This window comes from Nannobrachium achirus, assembly GCF_963921795.1.
Source record: "Nannobrachium achirus genome assembly, chromosome: 5".
Lineage (NCBI taxonomy): Eukaryota > Metazoa > Chordata > Actinopteri > Myctophiformes > Myctophidae > Nannobrachium > Nannobrachium achirus.
This window is the reverse complement of record NC_137814.1, coordinates 25,295,554-25,315,554: the sequence shown is the minus strand read 5'-3', so window position 1 is coordinate 25,315,554 and position 20,001 is coordinate 25,295,554. Positions and strand designations below refer to the sequence as shown.

At 40.4% G+C, this 20,001-nt stretch overlaps 2 protein-coding genes across 2 annotated transcripts; one reads left to right on the top strand and one right to left on the bottom strand.

The window, feature by feature from the left end:
• Positions 1 to 10,559: 10,559 nt before the first annotated feature.
• LOC308284657 (uncharacterized protein) lies at positions 10,560 to 13,282 on the top strand. Its single transcript, XM_080725347.1, has 3 exons — positions 10,560 to 10,665; positions 11,556 to 11,834; positions 12,072 to 13,282. The coding sequence occupies exons 2-3, from the start codon at positions 11,576 to 11,578 to the stop codon at positions 12,191 to 12,193; spliced, it is 381 nt and encodes a 126-aa protein (XP_080581473.1). The 5' UTR covers positions 10,560 to 10,665; positions 11,556 to 11,575; the 3' UTR covers positions 12,194 to 13,282.
• Positions 13,283 to 15,890: 2,608 nt separating this feature from the next.
• Positions 15,891 to 19,445, bottom strand: LOC308286208 (uncharacterized protein). The gene is made up of 4 exons (XM_080727167.1): positions 19,186 to 19,445; positions 17,173 to 17,445; positions 16,317 to 16,439; positions 15,891 to 16,007 (listed from the first exon to the last, which is right to left on the bottom strand). Exons 2-4 carry the CDS (start codon positions 17,423 to 17,425, stop codon positions 15,943 to 15,945), a joined length of 441 nt encoding a protein of 146 aa, XP_080583293.1. The 5' UTR covers positions 17,426 to 17,445; positions 19,186 to 19,445; the 3' UTR covers positions 15,891 to 15,942.
• Between the last annotated feature and the right edge of the window lie 556 nt (positions 19,446 to 20,001).

The following is a 20,001-nucleotide window of genomic DNA, read 5'->3' as shown; positions in this document are numbered from 1 at the left end:
TAGTCAAGGTAGCAAAAGTATAATTACAAAATGTTTGAAAATGGCAGATCTACAAGCTCACAACGCGTCGCACATAGCCCAAGAACTATAAAATATATTTTATATTTTTATATATATTTTAGTATATATAATATATTTTATTATAATGTATATCTGCTAAGTAACTTTCAAATAATTGTAGTGGAGTAAAAGTACAATATTTGGATCCGAGATGTAGTGGAGTAGAAGTAAAAGTATTGGAAATTGGAAATACTCAAGTAAAGTATAAATGCCTCAAAATTGTACTTAAGTACAGTACTTCAGTAAATGTACTTACTTATACTTTCCACCACTACCCACTATATCAGTATACTTGTATCCATAGACAATTAAATACAAAATAAAGTTTAAATACAACAATAAAACAATCAATGCAAATAAACAAACATGATGCCTACATAAGATTATCTTGAAATTAAAATAAGCAAATAAATAAATACAATCAGAAACATGTACAGCTATGTAAGGTTAAGCATTAAAATAGTCTGTGTTTTCAGTAAATTCTGTGTTTATGCCACTGTGGCATGCTCACAGACAGCTGAGTCATAAACAATAGACCCTTTGTCAGCCTTCTGATTGGTCCCTGAGACTCCCTGACTGGCCAACCAGAAAAAACATTCACTTTTTGCTATCGGGGGTGGAGTTTGTGCAGTGGAGAATGTTGCTTCAGCCTTTCAAAAACTGTCCGCAGTGCGGAGCACGGCAATCGCCTGGTACGGCCGCGGCAGTAGGGGGCGATCTCGCTCATCATAATGAATAAGCTTCAACAAACTAGTTCACATGGACCTTATCAATGGTCTAACTAGTTACGATTGGGTACATATATTTTAAATGGGCAGAATTACGTGTATGTGAGGAGAACAGATTATAGTTCTCCTCTTCCTACCCAAGATTCAATGCGCTTTCTATTGCTATTTCTATTCTCTCTCTGATCCAGAGGATTAAACTAATTAAAACATATATTTTCGGGGGGAAACTACTGTTTTGCTATGTAATTACTGTACCCTTTTCTTCCCTTTTTATTAATATCACGTAGATGTGTTTTTATAGCTGTAATGAGGCTATGAACAAAAAAAAAATCCCATCCACTTCCACTATAAAAGAATCTGCAATAGTGATTCTGTCCCACTGGGATTAAACACATTAAAACATATTTTCGGGGAAACCCCCTGTTTTGCAATGTAACTACTGTACCTTTGTCTTCCCTTTTTATTAATATCACCTAGATGTTTTTCCTTTGGTACTTTATATAGCTGTAATGAGGCTATGAAAACATAAAAAAATCCCATTCACTGCCACTATAAAAACAATCTGCCCAGGGAAAATGTCCCATCATAGTAACAGGGCAGAATGGGGCGGGATTTGCAAACTAGTCTATTGTTCAGCCAAACGGTAGACGACAATAATTAGTGTAGATAAATTATGTTGCATTAATGCATTATTATCACGTTCACTTTGACAGCCCTACTTAATATAAATGTATTATACAGCCCCATTGACCCAGCACTGTCCAAGTTGTGGGAATGAGTTATAATCTATTTAAAACTTGCACATAAATGATGCTATATGTAAATGAGACTAATGTAATTATCCAGACCACCGCAGGCACCACGGTTTGAAGCAAACACTTCTTTCTCTCCACACTTTTGAACCGTTCCATTTTGTGTTATTGAAATATACAGGAGTTTTTATTTATTGCCCTTTTGCAATATTGGTCTGGTTGGTATAGCTGGTTTCACCTATAGGCCTACATACTGTACCAGTAGCCTACTTAATACCCCAGCCCAGCACCTGCATTCAATGACACAAACCACATTGCTAGTGTCATTGTTAAAGAACTGCCAGGTGGGGGCTCCCGTTCCCAACACAATTTCACTACATCTACTTCTCTGCAATAAAAGGGGAATCATATGGTTTGACGGTTTCTCTAAGGCATAGCTGTGGAAACTAGGATATCCTGTAGGTTTCTGAGTGGGTGGCCGTATATGGCTGTGAGTCTGCATAGCTTGAGAGGTTGCTCTTCTTCCTGTGTATGAAGTGTTGAGTTTTGTGATGAAATGGACGTTGTGTCAAGTTGAATGTCAGTAGGTGTGAATGTGCATCATTTTCAATATAATAATGGTTTCTTATCCTCTCAGTGTAGTGTAGTGAAAATCAACAAACGGTTGCATATTTCAGTTGTTGAACTGTGTGTCTCAATTAATTATAAAATATATATTATGCAGTGTAACAAAATTACACAGAAAATGAAAACAGGACATTTTGAAAAACCAAATAACAGGGGGGCTACAGTATAATACAAGTCAGAGTGGGACTGCTGATCTAGAATCTTATCATTACTTAAAATAAAAGGAAAAACTGGTCCCCACGTCATGAAAATATTGCTTGACTACTTTATTAACAGCTTACAAAAAGTACAGAGGTTTATACAATAATCCTAAAATAACACAAGAAGCCCTGAGGGCCTGTTTCCATTGTGGTCCTATGTATTCAATTCATCAAGACACATACAGATATACAAGACTATACAAGAGATCATCAATAGGAGCAGTAAAGTATATTTATAGAAAACTAGACCAGGTCACCTGGTTGTGCCAGACCCGCAATGAAAACTAGTATGGCACTGAACTAACACATGAACACACAGGATTTTATAGTCTCAGCAACAAAGCGTAGTGAGCTTGTAGATCGGCTGTTTTCACTAGTATGGCACTGAACTAACACATGAACACACAGGATTTTATAGTCTCAGCAACAAAGCGTAGTGAGCTTGTAGATCGGCTGTTTTGACTAGTATGGCACTGAACTAACACATGAACACACAGGATTTTATAGGCTGAGCAGCTGGAAATGTTTGTGAGCTTGTAGATGGGCTGTTTTCACTAGTATGGCTGTGGGGCAAATGTTTTGCAGCACTGAACTAACACATGAACACACAGGAATTTATAGTCTCAGCAGCTCGTCAGCCAACTCAACTCAGCTGGTCCCGTACAGGTGACGGCACTCAAGGCAATCAGCCGAGCAAGGGAAGGGAGGGGCAGATGAGCAGTCAGAGGCAAACACAGGCACACTGAGGAAAAGAGGGACACTGAGGAAAAGAGGGACCGACCGACCGACCGACAGACCGACAAAGCCTTATGTAGGCCGACCCCCTGGGTCTGGCAACCAGTGGGGGTCATTTCTTTTGTCAGCTGGAAGTTTAGACCAGTCCTCAAACTTTTTTGCCTGCAGTACCCCCTTATACTGATTCCTGAAGCCGAGTACCCCTTCCCCCTGACTAGAGCATTTTGCTTAGAAATATGTACATAAAAAGTCCAGTTTTCATACCAAAATGTTCAAAATAAAACAGCATAATGGCAAATAAACATTGCTTTCTATTCAATAACAGTTGTAATTTGGTTTAAGAATTTACATCTGAGCAGGTTCACTAAAAAGGCTGTCATACAATAAAATACATATTCCGTTTACTACTTTATTCGCATGTATCCCCTGCAGTACCCCTGCGTACCTCTAGGGGTACACGTACCCCCATTTGAAAAACACTGGTCTAGACGATCCAGTTGCAGACAGATGCTCCTTTATGGCAGTTTTTAAGGAGGGTAGGGAGGCAGTCATAGTTTTTGGTGGCTGGTGGTAGGGCATTCTACATTTTGGTGGTATGGTTGGGTTTCTGGTCCACGTTACACTGATAAGAAGTATGTAACCAGTTGGAGGCGCTACGCACTCCTATTACATGTATATGACAACGCCACTCTCAATTACAGGGTGAGAGACCCGAGTTTAAAGGCAAGTATTCAGTTTGAGTGAATAATAACCAAAGGTTGGCAAAAATTTAACATTTATTAACAGTTTAGGAGAATTGTACAATGCATTTCAGATACGTTAAAAACACAACTATTATGACATCCAGCAATAGTTGAACCACAGAACGGGATCAGATAATATAATTTAGGTTAACCACTAATACTTGCATCCAAGGGCTGGTGAACCAAACAGCGCCACTAAATGGCTAGAATACTGCTGGGTAGCTGCTGTGAAGTACTCTGAAAGTGGAGGGGTAGCCCCACACTTCAACACAGCAAAATATAGTAAAACACAGCAAAATGAGTAAAACAAAAAAGAAAAAAAAAGAAAAAATGCACTCTACTACACAGCACAGCAAACCCTTGGAGTAGCTCTGCAAGCCCCCAACTTATTTCTGCCTTATTAGCTGTACTGGTTTAAGATCACTTGATTCTTGGATGCGTGACAATAGTGGTGACTATACCCAATGACTCAAGGTAGCAGCATAGATAAAAACAATACAGAAAACTAAGGTTAAAAGAACAGCGGTCTGACATAAAGGCACTCTGTAATGAAACAAGCAAATACTGAATTAGTCTCACGAGTGAGCTGTGAGTCTGCTGATGTCTAGCTGTACCCAGAATCAGATTCTGCATGCAACTTGACATCAAACAATACAATTACCAGAAAACTGAAGTCAATGTACTTTACAAAGTTTAGTCCCAAACATTGAAACATACCCAAGACAGACGGTCAGGGAATCCCAGACTGAATGTTCAACGTTTGCATTGTCGCCGCACGCACTGCACCGTCTGCGGGATACAGAGGCATTGTGAGAACTAATTCATTTTCATAAAACAGTTGTGCCATGCCTAAACATTAAAAGAGATGCGTAGGCCTACCTCCCAGCATGTGTAACCACGCACACACAGACCCTGGAATGGCTCTAGTCTGCTCATCACATGTCTAACAAAAACATACATATAAGTAACTTTGAGGATGTCTACATAAATCAAACTAAACAGAAAGTTCTACATCATTAACAAAAGCTTACCATTAGGCCTATGCCACGAGCACCAACAGGGCAACACGCCGCCAGCAGCGTGAAGCAGGAATCATGCAGGCAACCTGGACAAACGCAGTCTCACTCTGCCTGTCCAGGTGCCATTTTTAAAGGTGTGGTGCCATTGCACACACCAGGTCCCAATCCCACTGATTACTGTGGGACTGCCATTTCCCTCACCTGTCCCACTTATCACAAGTAGATGCGTGCGCAGGTTCGGTACCAAAATTAGCCAATGAAACCAGCGCTCCCAAAACAACAGGTTTGGGGATTGGTGGGAATTGATTACATGATACATTCAGCTGGGCATTTAGTCTCAATGTTTGTAAACAAGAAACCCGTCTATAATAGTAGAATGAATTCATCCCCATGTTTGTGCCAAGATCTGGAGATTATGGATGGCAGCGTTGTTGTTGTTGTTGTTTTTGTTGTTGTTGTTGTTGTAGTGGTCCCCTTAGGCGCCCCACACACATATGCGTGAAACATCTTCTTCGTATCGTCTGAGAATGGCCACTGGGGGCGCCGTACTAATGCATTGTCAATGGAAGGTTGTTTGGTGTTTTGTCGTTGCCGTGTCTCTTGGCCAAAAGACAGGCTGTGGTTGAGCTAGAGACACGGCAACGACAAAAAACTAAACAACCTTCCATTGACAATGCATTAGTACGGCCGGCGCCCCCAGTGGCCATTCTCAGACGATACGGAGAAGATGTTTCACGCATATGTGTGAGTCCAGCCTTAAAATACACCTTAGTGGCCTGTGTCTCTTTACCAGTGCACCAAGGTGTGAGAAAAAACTGGGTTTCTGCAAAAAAGGGAAGTCATATGGTTTCCGTTTGATGGTTTCCAGGCAGAGCTGTGCGTACCAGGATATCCTGTAGGTTGTGGTTGGCCATATATGGCTGTGAGTCTGCATATCTTGAGAGGTTGCTCTTCTTCCGGTGCCTGTCTGAATTAAGTGTTGCAAGAGTTTTGTGATGAAATGGACGTTGTGTCAAGCAGAATGTTAGTAGGCTACTACTGGAATCATGTATTGCTCTGTGCTCGGTTTTGTAGCTGACAATTACCGTATCTCTGTTTGTGCCTCAGCCTTACAAACATCTTTATGTGTATGATGATCTTGTGTGTAAATATAGTCTAGTAAATCTAGGGGAAAAATACACTCAGGTTGGACAAAATTGTATTATTTAGTTTTTCAACTGATTCTGTTAGGAAATTAGGTCCATGATCTGCTCACTGCAAATACCCACAGTGGCCAAATCAAGTTGGGCTCCCATCGACTTTCTATACAGGAGGAAAATACCCAGAAAAATAATCTGCTTTAAGTAGGATGTGAGGGGTCTAACTAGGGGTTTGTCATGATGCTGAATCCATTGCAAGCATTTGTTTTGCACAAAAAACATTCCTTGGGCTAAAAATTGCCCTAGAAAATGATGGTTTAGTGATAAAAAGTGATTAGTCATCAACAAAAATCATCTTTTGTTAGCGTTTTCTGGGGCCAATGTAGGGAAATACAGTATCCATGAACAAATGCACCTTGTTTAAGAGGCCCACTGCATTCTCCACACCCCACCACTAACCAATTCCAAATGGTTTTGTCTAATCAGTCAATCAATCAATCAATCAATCAATCAATCAATCAATCAATCAATCAATCAATCAACTATGTATCATTCAATGCAAAGCAGTTAGTTTAGTTTCAGGTGTGAATGTGCATCATTTTCAATATGATAATGGTTTCTTATCTTCTCAGTTTAAAAATTAACAAACATTTGCCTATTTCAGTTATTGAACTGTGTGTCTCAGTTATAAAATATATGCAAAAATGAAAACAGGACATTTTGAAACACCAAATAACAGGGGGGCTGCAGTATATGTATCAAGTCAGAGTAGGACTGCATGATCTAGAATCTTATCATTACTTACGGTAAAATAAAAGGAAAACTGGTCATGAATATATTGCTTGAATACTTTATTAACAGCATAATAATAATCCTAAAAAGATAACACAAAAAGCCCTGAAGGCTTGTTTCCATTGTGATCCTGATTCCTATGTATTCAGTTCATCAAGAAATAAAGTATAAACATAAAGAAAGCATCAATACTAGGAGCACTAAAGTATATAGAAAAACAGTGGGGGGGTCATATCTTGGCAAGCTAACAGACTAAAATCAGTTGCAGACAGATGCTCTTTTATGGCAGGGTAGGGAGGCAGTCATACTTTTTGATGGCTGGTGTTAGGGCATTACATATTATGGTGGTATAATAGTAGAATGAATTCATTCCCATGTTTGTGCCAAGATCTGGTGATTATGGATGGCAGCGGTGTTGTTGTTGTTGTTGTGGTCCCCTTAAATGTGTAGGCTACATTAGGTGATAGCTGCTCTACTATAAAGCAACTTGTCCCTTACACCTTTAGTGGCCTGTGTTTCTTTCCCAGTGCACCAAGATGTGAAAAAACGATGTCACTTTCAATATTTGTATAGATTTTTTAACAAAATGACGTGCACATTATTAAGACACACACACTTTAGGCTACATACACACACACACACACACACACACACACACACACACACACACACACACACACACACACACACACACACACGCACGCACGCACGCACGCACGCGCACGCACACACACACACACACACACACACACACACACAAGCCAGCAACCAACAATTGTTCATTTGTTTCAGCATTTGCAAGAAAAAGTAGTAGTTACAGTATGTATGGCCTGGCCATGTACTCCCAAAATGCAGTTAGAATGTAGGCCTACACATTCTGATATATGTGTCACTTGTCTTCATTTAAAAAGTGTGCCTCTTAAAGTGATAGTTCACCCAAAAAAAGAGTTTTTTATCGATTACTCACGACACTTGAATTCATGGATATTGTTTAGTTTTTTGTCGCATTCCTAAGCCAATAATTTACTATCGTGACTACTAATTGAAGCCGAAGCCGAATTGCACGAAAGAGCCCTGACAGCACATGGTTGGTTCTACAGACTCCAAATTTCGCACGCAGATATCTCAGACCTTTGCCTACGTTCTTAGCTATGCCTCGATCCGACCCGATATGCGGTTTTCGGGAACCAACGCGAAAGGTTCTGAATCTCCATATGCGGAGTCCTGACTACTAATTGAAGTCAATGGACGCGAATCCGAATTGGCCCGAATCGCATGAAAGAGCCCAGACAGCACATGGTTGGTGCTACAGACTCCAAATTTCGCACGCAGATAGCTCAGACCTTTGCCTACGTTCTTAGCTAGGCCTCGAACCGACCCGATACACAGTTTTTCGGATCCGGCACGAAAGGTTTGGAATCTCCGTATGCGGAGATGACTGACATCGGGCCGTTCCGGAGCAAGCGCTGACTCATTGTGACATCACTTCATAAAAGGCTCTGACATCACATACGCCACATGAATCAACAAATGTATGTATGTATGTATGTGTATATATATATATATGTATGTATGTATGTATGTAATCCGCGTATCTTGAGAACCGTTCGTCCCACCAGCTTCAAATTCAGCGCGCGTGTTCCCTGCCGCAGCAGGTAGTGCAGTGCCCTGCCTCGACCCGACCCGATACGCGATTTTTCGGAACCCAGCGCAAAAAGTTTGGATTCTCTGTATGCAGAGCTGTTGTCTGACATCAGGGTCTTCCGCAATCGGCACTGTGTCTGCAGAGATCTCCATATATGGGCATAAAATGGACACAGACAGACAGAAGCAGATATATCCATATATGGGCATAAATGGACTCAGGCAAACAGATGGTCAAAATGGATCCTATGACAACAGGTATAATGGGGTTTGCATTACACAGAATTCGGCACACGCGTTCCCCGCCGCAGCAGGGAGTGCAGTGCCCGGCCTCGACCTGACCTGATATGCGGTTATCCGGAACCAGCGCGAAAGGTCCGGAATCTCCGTATGCGGAGCTAATGTCTGACATTAGTGTTTTCCAGAACCGGCACTGTGTCTGCAGAGATCCCCATATGGGCATAAATGGACGCAGGCAGACAGATACAGATATCTACATATATGGGCATAAATGGACACAGGCAAACAGATGGTCAAAACAGGTTATGACAACAGGTATAATGGAGTTTGCATTAAAGGGTGGGGCATTCATTCCGTATTTACATCGTTCCCGAGTAGGCCGGTCCTCGACTAGACGCTCGGCCGACTGTCAGGCAGATACAGAGATCACCATATATGGGCATAACTTGGACGCAGTCAGACAGATATCTCCATATATGGGCATACATGGACACAGTCAAACAGATGGTCAACACGGGTCCTATGACAACAGGTATAATGGGGATTGCATTAAAGGGCGGGGCATTCATTCTCTATTTACATCGTTCCCGAGTTGGCCAGGTCGCCGACTAGACGCTCGGCCGGCCGAAGGGCGGCCGAGCTTCTAGTCCCTTTAATACGTATGATACCTGTCCTTTGGCAATACAGACATACGTTGTTCATACCATAATTATACACTATATCAGGGGGAACGTCATCAAGCCATTACCATCGGTTCGATACATACAGAGAGGTTTCATACACTTTAAAGCTTTCATCTGTTCACTTGTAAAACTTCTAAGAAGTGTTGGCTATTGAAATAAAAGCCATTTGTAGTAAATGTCATCCAGAAATTTCAGGATGAATGCATCTTGACAAGGCCTGTTCAACAGTTCGACAGCCCACAGAATCAGGGAAGTGTCAATGTTTCTGTTGAGGGACTCCATCCATGTCAACTGAGACCAACAAAGCCTGTGGTGAGACCTCTATCTCAGGTGTGTAAGAAACAATGGATTAACGTAACGTAATGTGCGTGCGTGCGTGCGCGCGTGTGTGTGTGTGTGTGTGCGTGCGTGCGTGCGTGCTTGCGTGCGTGCGTGTGTGTGTGTGTGCATGTGTGTGACTAAAGAGACACTAAAGTGAAACAATTAAGAGAGAATAGAAGAAACTCTTTTTTAAACTATATGTGCTAAATCAACAGGAAGTGGTATTTCCTGTTGAACATGACAAAGCGCTACAGACCACCATGACATACATTTATAAGAACAGAATAGAATCGTACTTCCTTTGTACATGCTGTATTCCACACAGAGTAGCTTGTTGAGAATGTCTGCTTTCATGGTAGTGGTCGGACTCCTCATCTGCATATCAGCTTCAGGTACGATGAACTCCTAAATTGCATTCACATTCCCAACATATATTTGTTAGAGGCAACCATGAAGCCTAATTGAACATGGCCTTATTTCTCCTCAACTGAAAGCCAAATATTATTCAGTTCAGAGATACTCCTTTTAGTATAACATTACGATACATAGGGTCTATATGCCTCCAGAATATTTATATTTGTTTTACACTTTCAGTATAAAATTTTATTTTTTTTGTACGGTATAATGTTTATAATGCTTCCTAATAATTCATTTCCAGTGGCCTCCAGTGATGTGAAGCAAGAGCATGTTCTGAGGGGAAAGGATGTACATCTACTCATCCAGAAACCTGGCCTGATACAACAAGACTCTCGCAGACTTTCATGGAAGTGCAATGACACATTTATACTAGAATACTATTTCAAGGATAAGAATGAAAGTTACCTCACTTCAAATTACAGTGGAAGGGTTACATTCTTACACACAGAGAATGATTTTTCATTGTTATTGAAGAGTCTAACAAAATCTGACAGTGGACTTTACAAAGCAATTGTGGTTAAAGATACAGAGACACCTATTGCACAGTACAATGTGACAGTTCAAGGTAGGTTCCTTAAAATGGGCAGATTTCGCTTTACTTTTATAACTTGCTTTCTGTCATGTTTTCATGGTTCACATGTGTTCCACCCGTCTCTAAATCGCTCATAGGCTATTCACTATGTAAGGAACAGATCAGCAAACAGATGAGACTTTTCCAGAGTACACAGGAAGGGTTTATTTTTCTGTGGAAGAATATGATTTGTTAATTAAGAATCTACAAAAAACTGACAGTGGACTTTACAAAGCAATAATACTAAATAAAGGAAAGGACGTAGCTGTTGCACAGTACGATGTAACAGACTAGTTCAAGGCAGTTTCCTTAATGTAATCTAAAAAGGTTTCTCTTGACTTTTAAATTAAATACTGTCATTAATCAGTAGGGATGTCCCGATCACATTTCTTTTGCTCCCGATCCGTTTCCGATCATTTGATTTTGAGTATCTGCCGATACCAAATTTTCACGATCTGATCTTTTGGCAATGGATTAAGATTTTTTTTAAGAAAAAGCATTCACGTTGTCGCTTAAGTTTGTGTTTTAATATAAATTACAGTATCCATTCTATCCAACATGGATATAGCTTCTCTACATGTGGATATTGGAGTGCAGTATTTAGGAATTATGTTACCATTGTCCATGTTAGATATCATACAAAAACTGTTGAAATGTTGAATGGTCCCCCCCACCTTGGAAGTCATGTACAGATATGTAATACAACATAAATAAACTATAATCATAATAAATTCAAATCGGATCAAATCTGAACTTGATTAATCTGTCATTAATGTATTGTTCCCTTAGAGGGTTCAAATGTTCCGGGGTACTTTCCTTGAGAGGACCCAGTCATTATTTTAAGACCCTCTTTTTTCTTTTTCTTCTTCTTCTTCTTTTTCCAGATGCAGTGTCCCCAGTACACATGACAGTGGGTCCAGTGTCCTCCAGCCCTGGTTCCTGTAACCTGACAGTGACCTGCAGCAGCCAGAACTATTCTGTCACAAACACTTTTACATGTGACAACACCCAGCACTGCTCTCTGGAGGGAGGAAACAGTTCAAAGGTCATGACCTCCACTGGTCTCCTCTCTGTCTACTTGTCTGAGGGGTCAGTCATCTGTAACCATAGCAACATGGTCAGCTGGAGCAACGACACAACACCTCTGTGTCAGCTGGATTCAGGTAAAACATGTTTCACTTTTAAGGTCATGTCATTCAGTTAAATGGTTAAAAGCTTCCATAACGTTCATCAATGACAATTACTTATACCAACAACAATCATCTCTCTCATTTTTGGTGTGTTTTATCATAACTTTACATTACATGTATGTAACCAAACCAGCCCACAGTGTTGCAGGTTATGAGACTCTAACCACCTAGTTGTGCTTTCTTCTCCATGTCTTGTGGCTCCTGGACCAGAGTCCTCTGCCAGTGTCTCTGTGTGTCTGGTGAAGAATGTCCTGATCATCGTCTGTCTGATCATCATGGTGTCTGCTGTCATCACCGTCAACGTCATGGAAAGACGCCTAAAGCAAGACTGAAACTCTCTAACAGTCCTCCATGTTTTTTAGCTTGCTTATGTTTATGTAGATTGTTATGCAACATTTGTCAAAATGTTGCATAACATGATATCATTTTAAGATTATATGAGATCAACAAAGCTTTTCAGATTATCCTTTTCTCCTCTTGGACAAAATTATTCCTCTACATCCTCTCCTCTTAACAAACAAAACAAAATGAACCATCAATATATTTTAAGCAATTTGTGCATTATAAAATGTTTTCAAATTATTTATTAAAGGTTTCAGAAAGATCTGCAAGCTCACAATTGTGATGCAATGCATTGTGAACCTGTGGAACAGCTATTTTGCTGTTTGCTGTCTGTACAAAGTAGCCTATATAGGACTTAAGTGGTAAGAGAATAGGGCTTAAGTGGTAAGAGACTTTTTTTACAATATCAATGCATATTGAATATGGATGTGTTTGGTTCCTAAATATCATATAACTCACTAGAATAGTGATAGTAATTTTTTTAACGGGTGCTAGTGGATGCAATCATTCAGCCCCTCTATGACTACGGAGTCCAAGTATGGTATCGCAACGCCTCAAAGGCCCTAAAAACAAGGCTCCAAACAACCCAAAACAAACTAATTAATTAACCTTCCTCCTCGGACTCACCTCACCGCTATTCACCAGTCAAGCATGGGGTGGCTCAAAGTCAGAGTTCAGAATCTTGCAATGGGCCTGGTGTACAAGATACACTACATCAAGGATGTCCACAATTACAACACCAGAGGCAGCGCCACATATCATGTTCAACCCAGATTCGGCTCAAACAAAGGGTCAAATTTGTTCTCCTGTTATACAAACTAAAATGTGGAACATCCTATCGAAGGCCTTAAAGGAGTGTAAATCCCCAACTTCCTTTAAAACCGCTCTGAAAAACCACTTAAAGGCGGCTGCTACTCGAAACTGGTAACAATAAACCTAACCTAACTTACTCTCCCCCTGACCCTTCTATTGTAAATACATATTACTTTGCATTGTTTTTTACAAGTGTTTTTTTTTACATATCTTCTGCAAAGTACTGTATTCTGTCTGTCATTCAATGTTATATGAGTTTAAAAAAAGCTGAGCTTTTCCTTTTAGTTGACCATGTACCAGTGAACTATACTGTCAGAAACTGTACCTTTTCCTATGCAGACTGCTAATAAATACTTCAATCAATCAATCCATCAACAGAGTGGGTTTATGCTATTATGCTTTGATGAAAGTCTTAACTCTCCTAAAGTTCAATGTACATTAATGTGTTTGTTATTTTACAGTTACAGCATTATTTAATTGTGTTAAGATTCTATACAAACAGTCAGTATTATCTGTCGAATTTTATTTGTAATTAGTAGTGGTGATGTTCATTTTACCGCTGAGCTACAGTGCAACCGTTTGTTAAATGCTTGACATAGTCTTTTTCATATACTTTAATATTTCTTTATGCATTTCTTTATGTGGCTTCACATAAACAAATGTGTATAAAATAACTATGTTTATTCATTGTTTAAAAAAAGAATTATTGACTACAGTAACAGGCTAACAGCCGTGTGATTAAAATGTAACCACAATAATTTAATTATTGTTTTTTTAGCAGAAAATGAAAGTACCAAATTGATTTGTAAGAAAGCTTTATACTTGATCTCTGATGAATTATACTAATATTTCAATATAGGAACCCCTTTAACTCATACAGTGCCATCCGGCCACAAGGGGTGCTAGAGTGCCAGAAATTTCTCCAATGACCTTCTTTATAGCTTTCGTCGACCCTCTCCCAACTGGCCTGTGTTTTCACTCCGGTCAATCCTATGGGTGTCCAGAGGAGGAAGCTAGCTGACACGTAGCCAAAATGCTAACCCATTTAGAAGCCCGATCTAAAGCTATTTCAGCCGCAAAAAACTTTCTCTTTGGGTCTGGGGACACAATCCGGAGAAAATCCTGTCTAAAGATGTGATTTATTATTGGAGTGGGCGGCGCGATTTGGCCGTTAGCGCGAATACGGCCCGTGGATGGCCGAGTCTAAGTCCCGGCCAAGGATGGACGTCTAGACCGGGGCTTCGTTGAGGCCTCCGATAAAATAATTCATTTTATTAAATATCCCGGACATGTTCGGGATAGGCATCCTGGAATACGTCGCGCCGCCTACAATGAACATTTGGTGAACATTGGGGGGGGTCTAAACTTTATTTTAAACCATTTTCAATGGAATAAATCGTCGGAGCATCTAGCGTCTCTCGTTGGTGAGCGCTGGGCGAGCCGGGACCACCCACGTTGCTCCAAGCAGCTCGGGGTAAGTAAAATAGCAAATAAAAAATTGTTTTTGATCCCGAATATCCCGAACTAGTTCGGGATAGGCACTAAAAGGGTTAAAAACACACAACAGACTCCCCTACCTTTGATATTAAACAACATGAGTTTAAGAAATTACATCAGTCAACACAACCCCAGAAACTTGTCAGATCTGGATAATCTGTTATTATCATTATCATATAATCATTTGATAGTCCCTGCATGTCAGATGATCAGTCCTGTCCCCAACATGTACGTATATTATAATAAAGAGGAAACTACCTGAGACTACCTAAAGAGAAATACCTGTCTGACACAATCCAGGTTGATTATAGGAATCATCCATTCCTTTATTTTTATAAGAATACAAAGCAAGGCAAGACAAGGCAGCCTATGTACAGCAGCACAATCCAAGTTGCTTTACATAATACAAATACAAATACATAAAAATACAGTAATAAAGATCAAATAAATATTTACAATTGAAAAGAGTAAAAGTCCAGATAAGAAATACATAAGATAAGAATGATAAAAGAGCGCGACAACTCTCAATTTTAGATGTACAATAAAAAATGTGATGTTGATAATAAGAATATTTTTTTACAATTAAAATCAAGGGTATTTAAAAGCTAACCTAAAATGATACTTTTCTATCCATTACAGCAGTGGTAGTTCAAGACCCGAAAGAGAAATTAGACGTTTGCCTGGGACCCAAACTAATGAAAATAGCAGATCTACAAGCTCTCTTTTTTACTTTGTTTGTGGAAATTATTAGATTTTCTGATTTTAATAAAATCATCCCCTCCCCTTTTACCATACACCTAACACCTCACCTGACAACCAGACATAGCTAATGAACTGGTGGGTGTGGCCACTTAAAAACGTCATTTTAACTCTTTCTGTACACTTTTTTTGGAAAAAATATATACCGTTAATCATAAATATGAATATAATCATAATACCTGATCATCATGTTTTTTGTTTTTTGTTTTTTTTGTCTGTCTGTCTGTCTGTCTGTCTGTCTGTCTGTCTGTCTGTCTGTCTGTCTGTCTGTCTGTGAAAACTTTGCAAGCACACTCAGAGTAGGCCAAGGAAATACCTCTGCCCCTAAAAGGCCTATAACTCCTGAGCAGTAGGTCATACACTCAAAAATCTTTGGCTATGACTGACTTCCAGATTTTGCAGGCCTTGGATAGGCAACTCATCCTGTCTGGGCTCAGTGGCAGAGCCAGAACGTCTTTGTGGGGCAGGCCTGAAAACATCCTCCCTGCATCTTATTATGTGTCGGAAATCTCTCCTTCTACACTGCTGGTAATTTATCTCTTATCAATCAGTTGATGGGTGTGTGTGACTGTCACTCATCCTCTAGCACGCTTTTGAAACTGAGCATACAGGGTCTCAGGGTTGGTGGTCGTGGTGTTGGTGGTCTCAGTGGAGGCTGTAGGTGTGGAGCTCAACTGATGGTCAATGAAGTATCTCCATGTTCATTCAGGGTGCTGACCTGAGCACTGATTTTCACTGGTTGGGGAAAAGGGAAAGGTTCTAAACACTTTCCTGTAAAAATATATACAGCTACATATATAAATTACAATTATAGATATTCCATTCCTAATGTTCCCAAATTGTCTCTGAAAAGGAGACATTTGTTATAAGCCTGTTGAGTAAAGGCATACATTCACCAAGACCTGCTTGGACGCTCATGTGAATAATATTCAGTTACAAATCTTAACCAAATCCTACAAAATAATAAGTAGGATTTGGTTAAGATTTTTAACTATATCATTTGATAATATAAATGGTAAAAGTACAGAGCACACTGGAACTTACATTTCCCCCTCTTCCTCTGTTGATACAGATAAATCAGAGCAATGGAGACAGTGGCAGTGGCAGTGGCAGCTATCCCAGGCGGGATAGCTGTATAATGACACCTGACACTGCCAACGCCACCATCTGTGAACAAAAGAAAGAATAGTGTGAGGTATGCTAACTTCTTATTTCGTCCATTTGTGCTAGAGATTATTATGTATGTTCCATTCCGATTGGCAATATGATTGACGTACAAAATGCAGGCCAATAAGTAGCAAATCTGGCCTGGCAGAGAGCAACAAGGAGCGCACAATTGTCTACTTTTCTAGTTAAAATATTGTACCTTATTGTAAAGTGTTACCAAATATAGGCAGGCTGGGAAGCTGTAGCTGTGGACAGCAGCAAATGGAGGAGTCCCCATCAAGGCAACCAGAGGAGCGAGAAAAGGAGAGAGGACCTCTGGGAAGAGAGGAAAGAGCGCAGGCAACAGAAGGTGGCATGAGCACACATAGGCAGGCACACAGTACATCGGCGGAAACTGCAACAGAGACTGCCACTCAAGAATCGGACTGTTCAGCCACAGCAGGGCCTGTAACCAAACTACAGACTAATCCCTGGCGCATACTGAAGGAAGCCAACAACTTTATCTTTTGTTGTTGTTTATGTCTAATTTGTGAATATACAATTATAGATTACATTTCACTATTAATAATTACTTGTGAGAGTGCAAGCTAGGCTGTAAGGACGTAAGGCTGTCAGGCAGTTCAAAGCATGCAAACTACTTGCGATCAAAATCCAACTTAATTCAACACATCACTCATATTAAAAAGAATATGATAAATGGCTGAGATAAGATATGGCGTGAAACTTGTTTTACCTGAACCCAGCTGACACAGAGGTGTTGTGTCGTTGCTCCAGCTGACCATGTTGCTATGGTTACAGATGACTAACCCCTCAGACACGTAGACAGAGAGGAGACCAGTGGAGGTCATGACCTTTGAACTTTCTCCTCCCACCTGAGAGCAGTGTTGGGTGTTGTCACATGTAAAAGTGACAGAAGAGTCCTGGCTGCTGCAGGTCACTGTCAGGTTACAGTAACCAGGGCTGGAGGACACTGGACCCACTGTCATATTTACTGCAGAAACTGCATCTGGAGAAAGATGTGAAGGGTTGCATTTCATAAAGACACTATAATGTTAATTGTGACCGTAGGTCGCAGTTTACTATCAGAACTGTCACAGCTTGTCCGTGCCCGGACGGGTCACGCCTGACACTGTGGTTCCCCTGACACATCACTGTGACATCACATGTGACATCACAGTGATGTCGGATACTCAGAGCAGGGATCTCCATATGGTCATAGACAGGTGACATCACAGTGATGTCAGATACTCAGAGCAGGGATCCCCATATATGGGCATAAAATGGTTTCTGTTAGGGATCCTGCATATATGGGCTTTTAAAGGGATATGGCCAAGACAGATGGCCAAGACAGATCGCTTTTTGCCCTTAGGCATCTTACTGATGTTTATCAATGTTAATGTGCGATAGCCGATAGGGATCAAACAGGAACCTTCTGATAACGCCCACTCTATACCTCCTTAACCAAAGCTGCCTGCAACAAGCAATGCTGTTGATTGATACTTTCTAACTACCTGCCCACTATACCAAGACATCAGAGACACATACTTCCCACAGATTACACACACCCAAATTGAGTTTGAAAGCGACTGTGAAAGATTGCAGCTATTTGTTTCAAAAGGCTTTATACCCAGTAGCCTGTATGCAGTATAACATGTATATAATGACGAAATGTGACACAGGTTACTGTACTCAGGCCCCCAGGCCAGAACCACAGGAGAATGTTGAAGCAGCCTTTGCCTGGTGGTCAAACCTTGGATAGCAGTTAAATGCTAATGTAATGCTAATGCTACTGCGTATGCCTAACGTGTACCCTAGTGCAGTTGTTCTCAACCTTTTCAGGCTGTGACCTCCAAAATAATCATATTTTAACAGGGGACCCCTCTCACCCTGACAAGCACTAAGAGTTGAGGAATTACATTTTGTACAACACGGTTCTATTGTGAAAATAGCAGATCTATATGCTCACAACGCCTTGTGAGCATGTACCGGTAGATCGGGTATTCTCACAATTTCTGCCTCTAATATTTGACAATTTGTACAATGTTTAATTTGTCATTTTAGAGGTATTAAAACGTCCTTAAATGGTCCCTTTAGAAATTTGCATAAACCCTCTATAAAATGTATGTTGGTATGTTTACTGTTGATTGAGAAAACAATGTTGCGTTGATACGATAGGCTTACTGTACATCAGTCATGTCACATCAATGGTGACAATGGTTTCATTCCAAATATGAGGGACTTTTGTGAATAGAGCCTGCATGGGCTCGGGCGTGGAACTCTTGCAAAAATCGACATAGTTGTTGGCCCAGTGTGCAGGTGCACCCTCAAACGAGAAGCCTAAGGCTGGGTTCACACTGCAAAGTTATATGCCCTTTGGGGGATGAGGGGGGAGGGCATCATTCCCTATGGAAGTCACATGGTTTCATGCCTCTAGCAGGCCTCTTGGCATAAAGCAAGCTTGCTTTAAACATTAATAATCACCCGACATTTGATCAACAGCCGCATATAGCTTAATAAAAGGTACAAAATACAGCAAAACCCCCAAATAATACGCTTTCATGTCTGCCGTGAAAAGAGTCTATTAACGCAAAGTATTCCAAACACTTTAGTTATTTTTGCTGATATGTTCCTTACATAGTGAATAGCCTATGAGCAATATGGAGACGGGTGGAACAGAACCTTAAAAACATGACAGATTAATCAAGTTATAAAATAAAGAGAAATCTGTCCATTTTAAGGAACCTACCTTGAACTGTCACATTGTACTGTGCAATAGATGTCTCTCTATCTTTAGCCACAAATGCTTGGTAAAGTCCACTGTCAGATTTTGTTAGATTCTTCAATAACAAAGAAAAGTCTTCCTCGGAAAATCTAACCCTTTCCCTGTACTTTGGAGTGAGGTCATTTGTTTTACTGCTGGAATAATATTCTAGTATAAATGTTTCATTGCATTTCCACGAAAGTCTGTAAGAGTCTTGTATCAGGTCAGGTCTCTGGATGAGTAGATGTACATCCTCTCCCCTCAGAACATGCTCTTGCTTCACATCACTGGAGGCTCCTGGAAATTGATTATTAGGAAGCATTATAAACATTATACAAAAAATAAAATGTTATGAAATTATAAAAGGAATTCTGGAGGCATATAGACCCTGCCTTTGGAATTACATACTGTAGTCTGTGCATTATCAATACTATGATAAATGTTATTTATTACAGGTGATTTTTATACTTCTTTTTCACTTTATGCACAAAACGATTTTAAGAGATGATAAAAAACTAAGGGCCGATTCATACTCCACTTTTAGAGCCAAATTTATTTCAGTTCGGCTCTGTCCAAACTACAATATGAAGTCATTCAGAGGTTCGGGGGGGGGGGGGGGCGGGTACCGTCATTAATTCGGCTATTCGGTGCCACCGAGATTTTGTGACTCCCCGAACCGAACCGAAATAAATTCGGCTCTAAAAGTGAAGTATGCATCGGCCCTTGTCCAAACACTTTTTTGCCCGTTTGAACCTTCTTTATCATTAGAGACAATAATTGATTTGCAGCTCCCGGTAGATA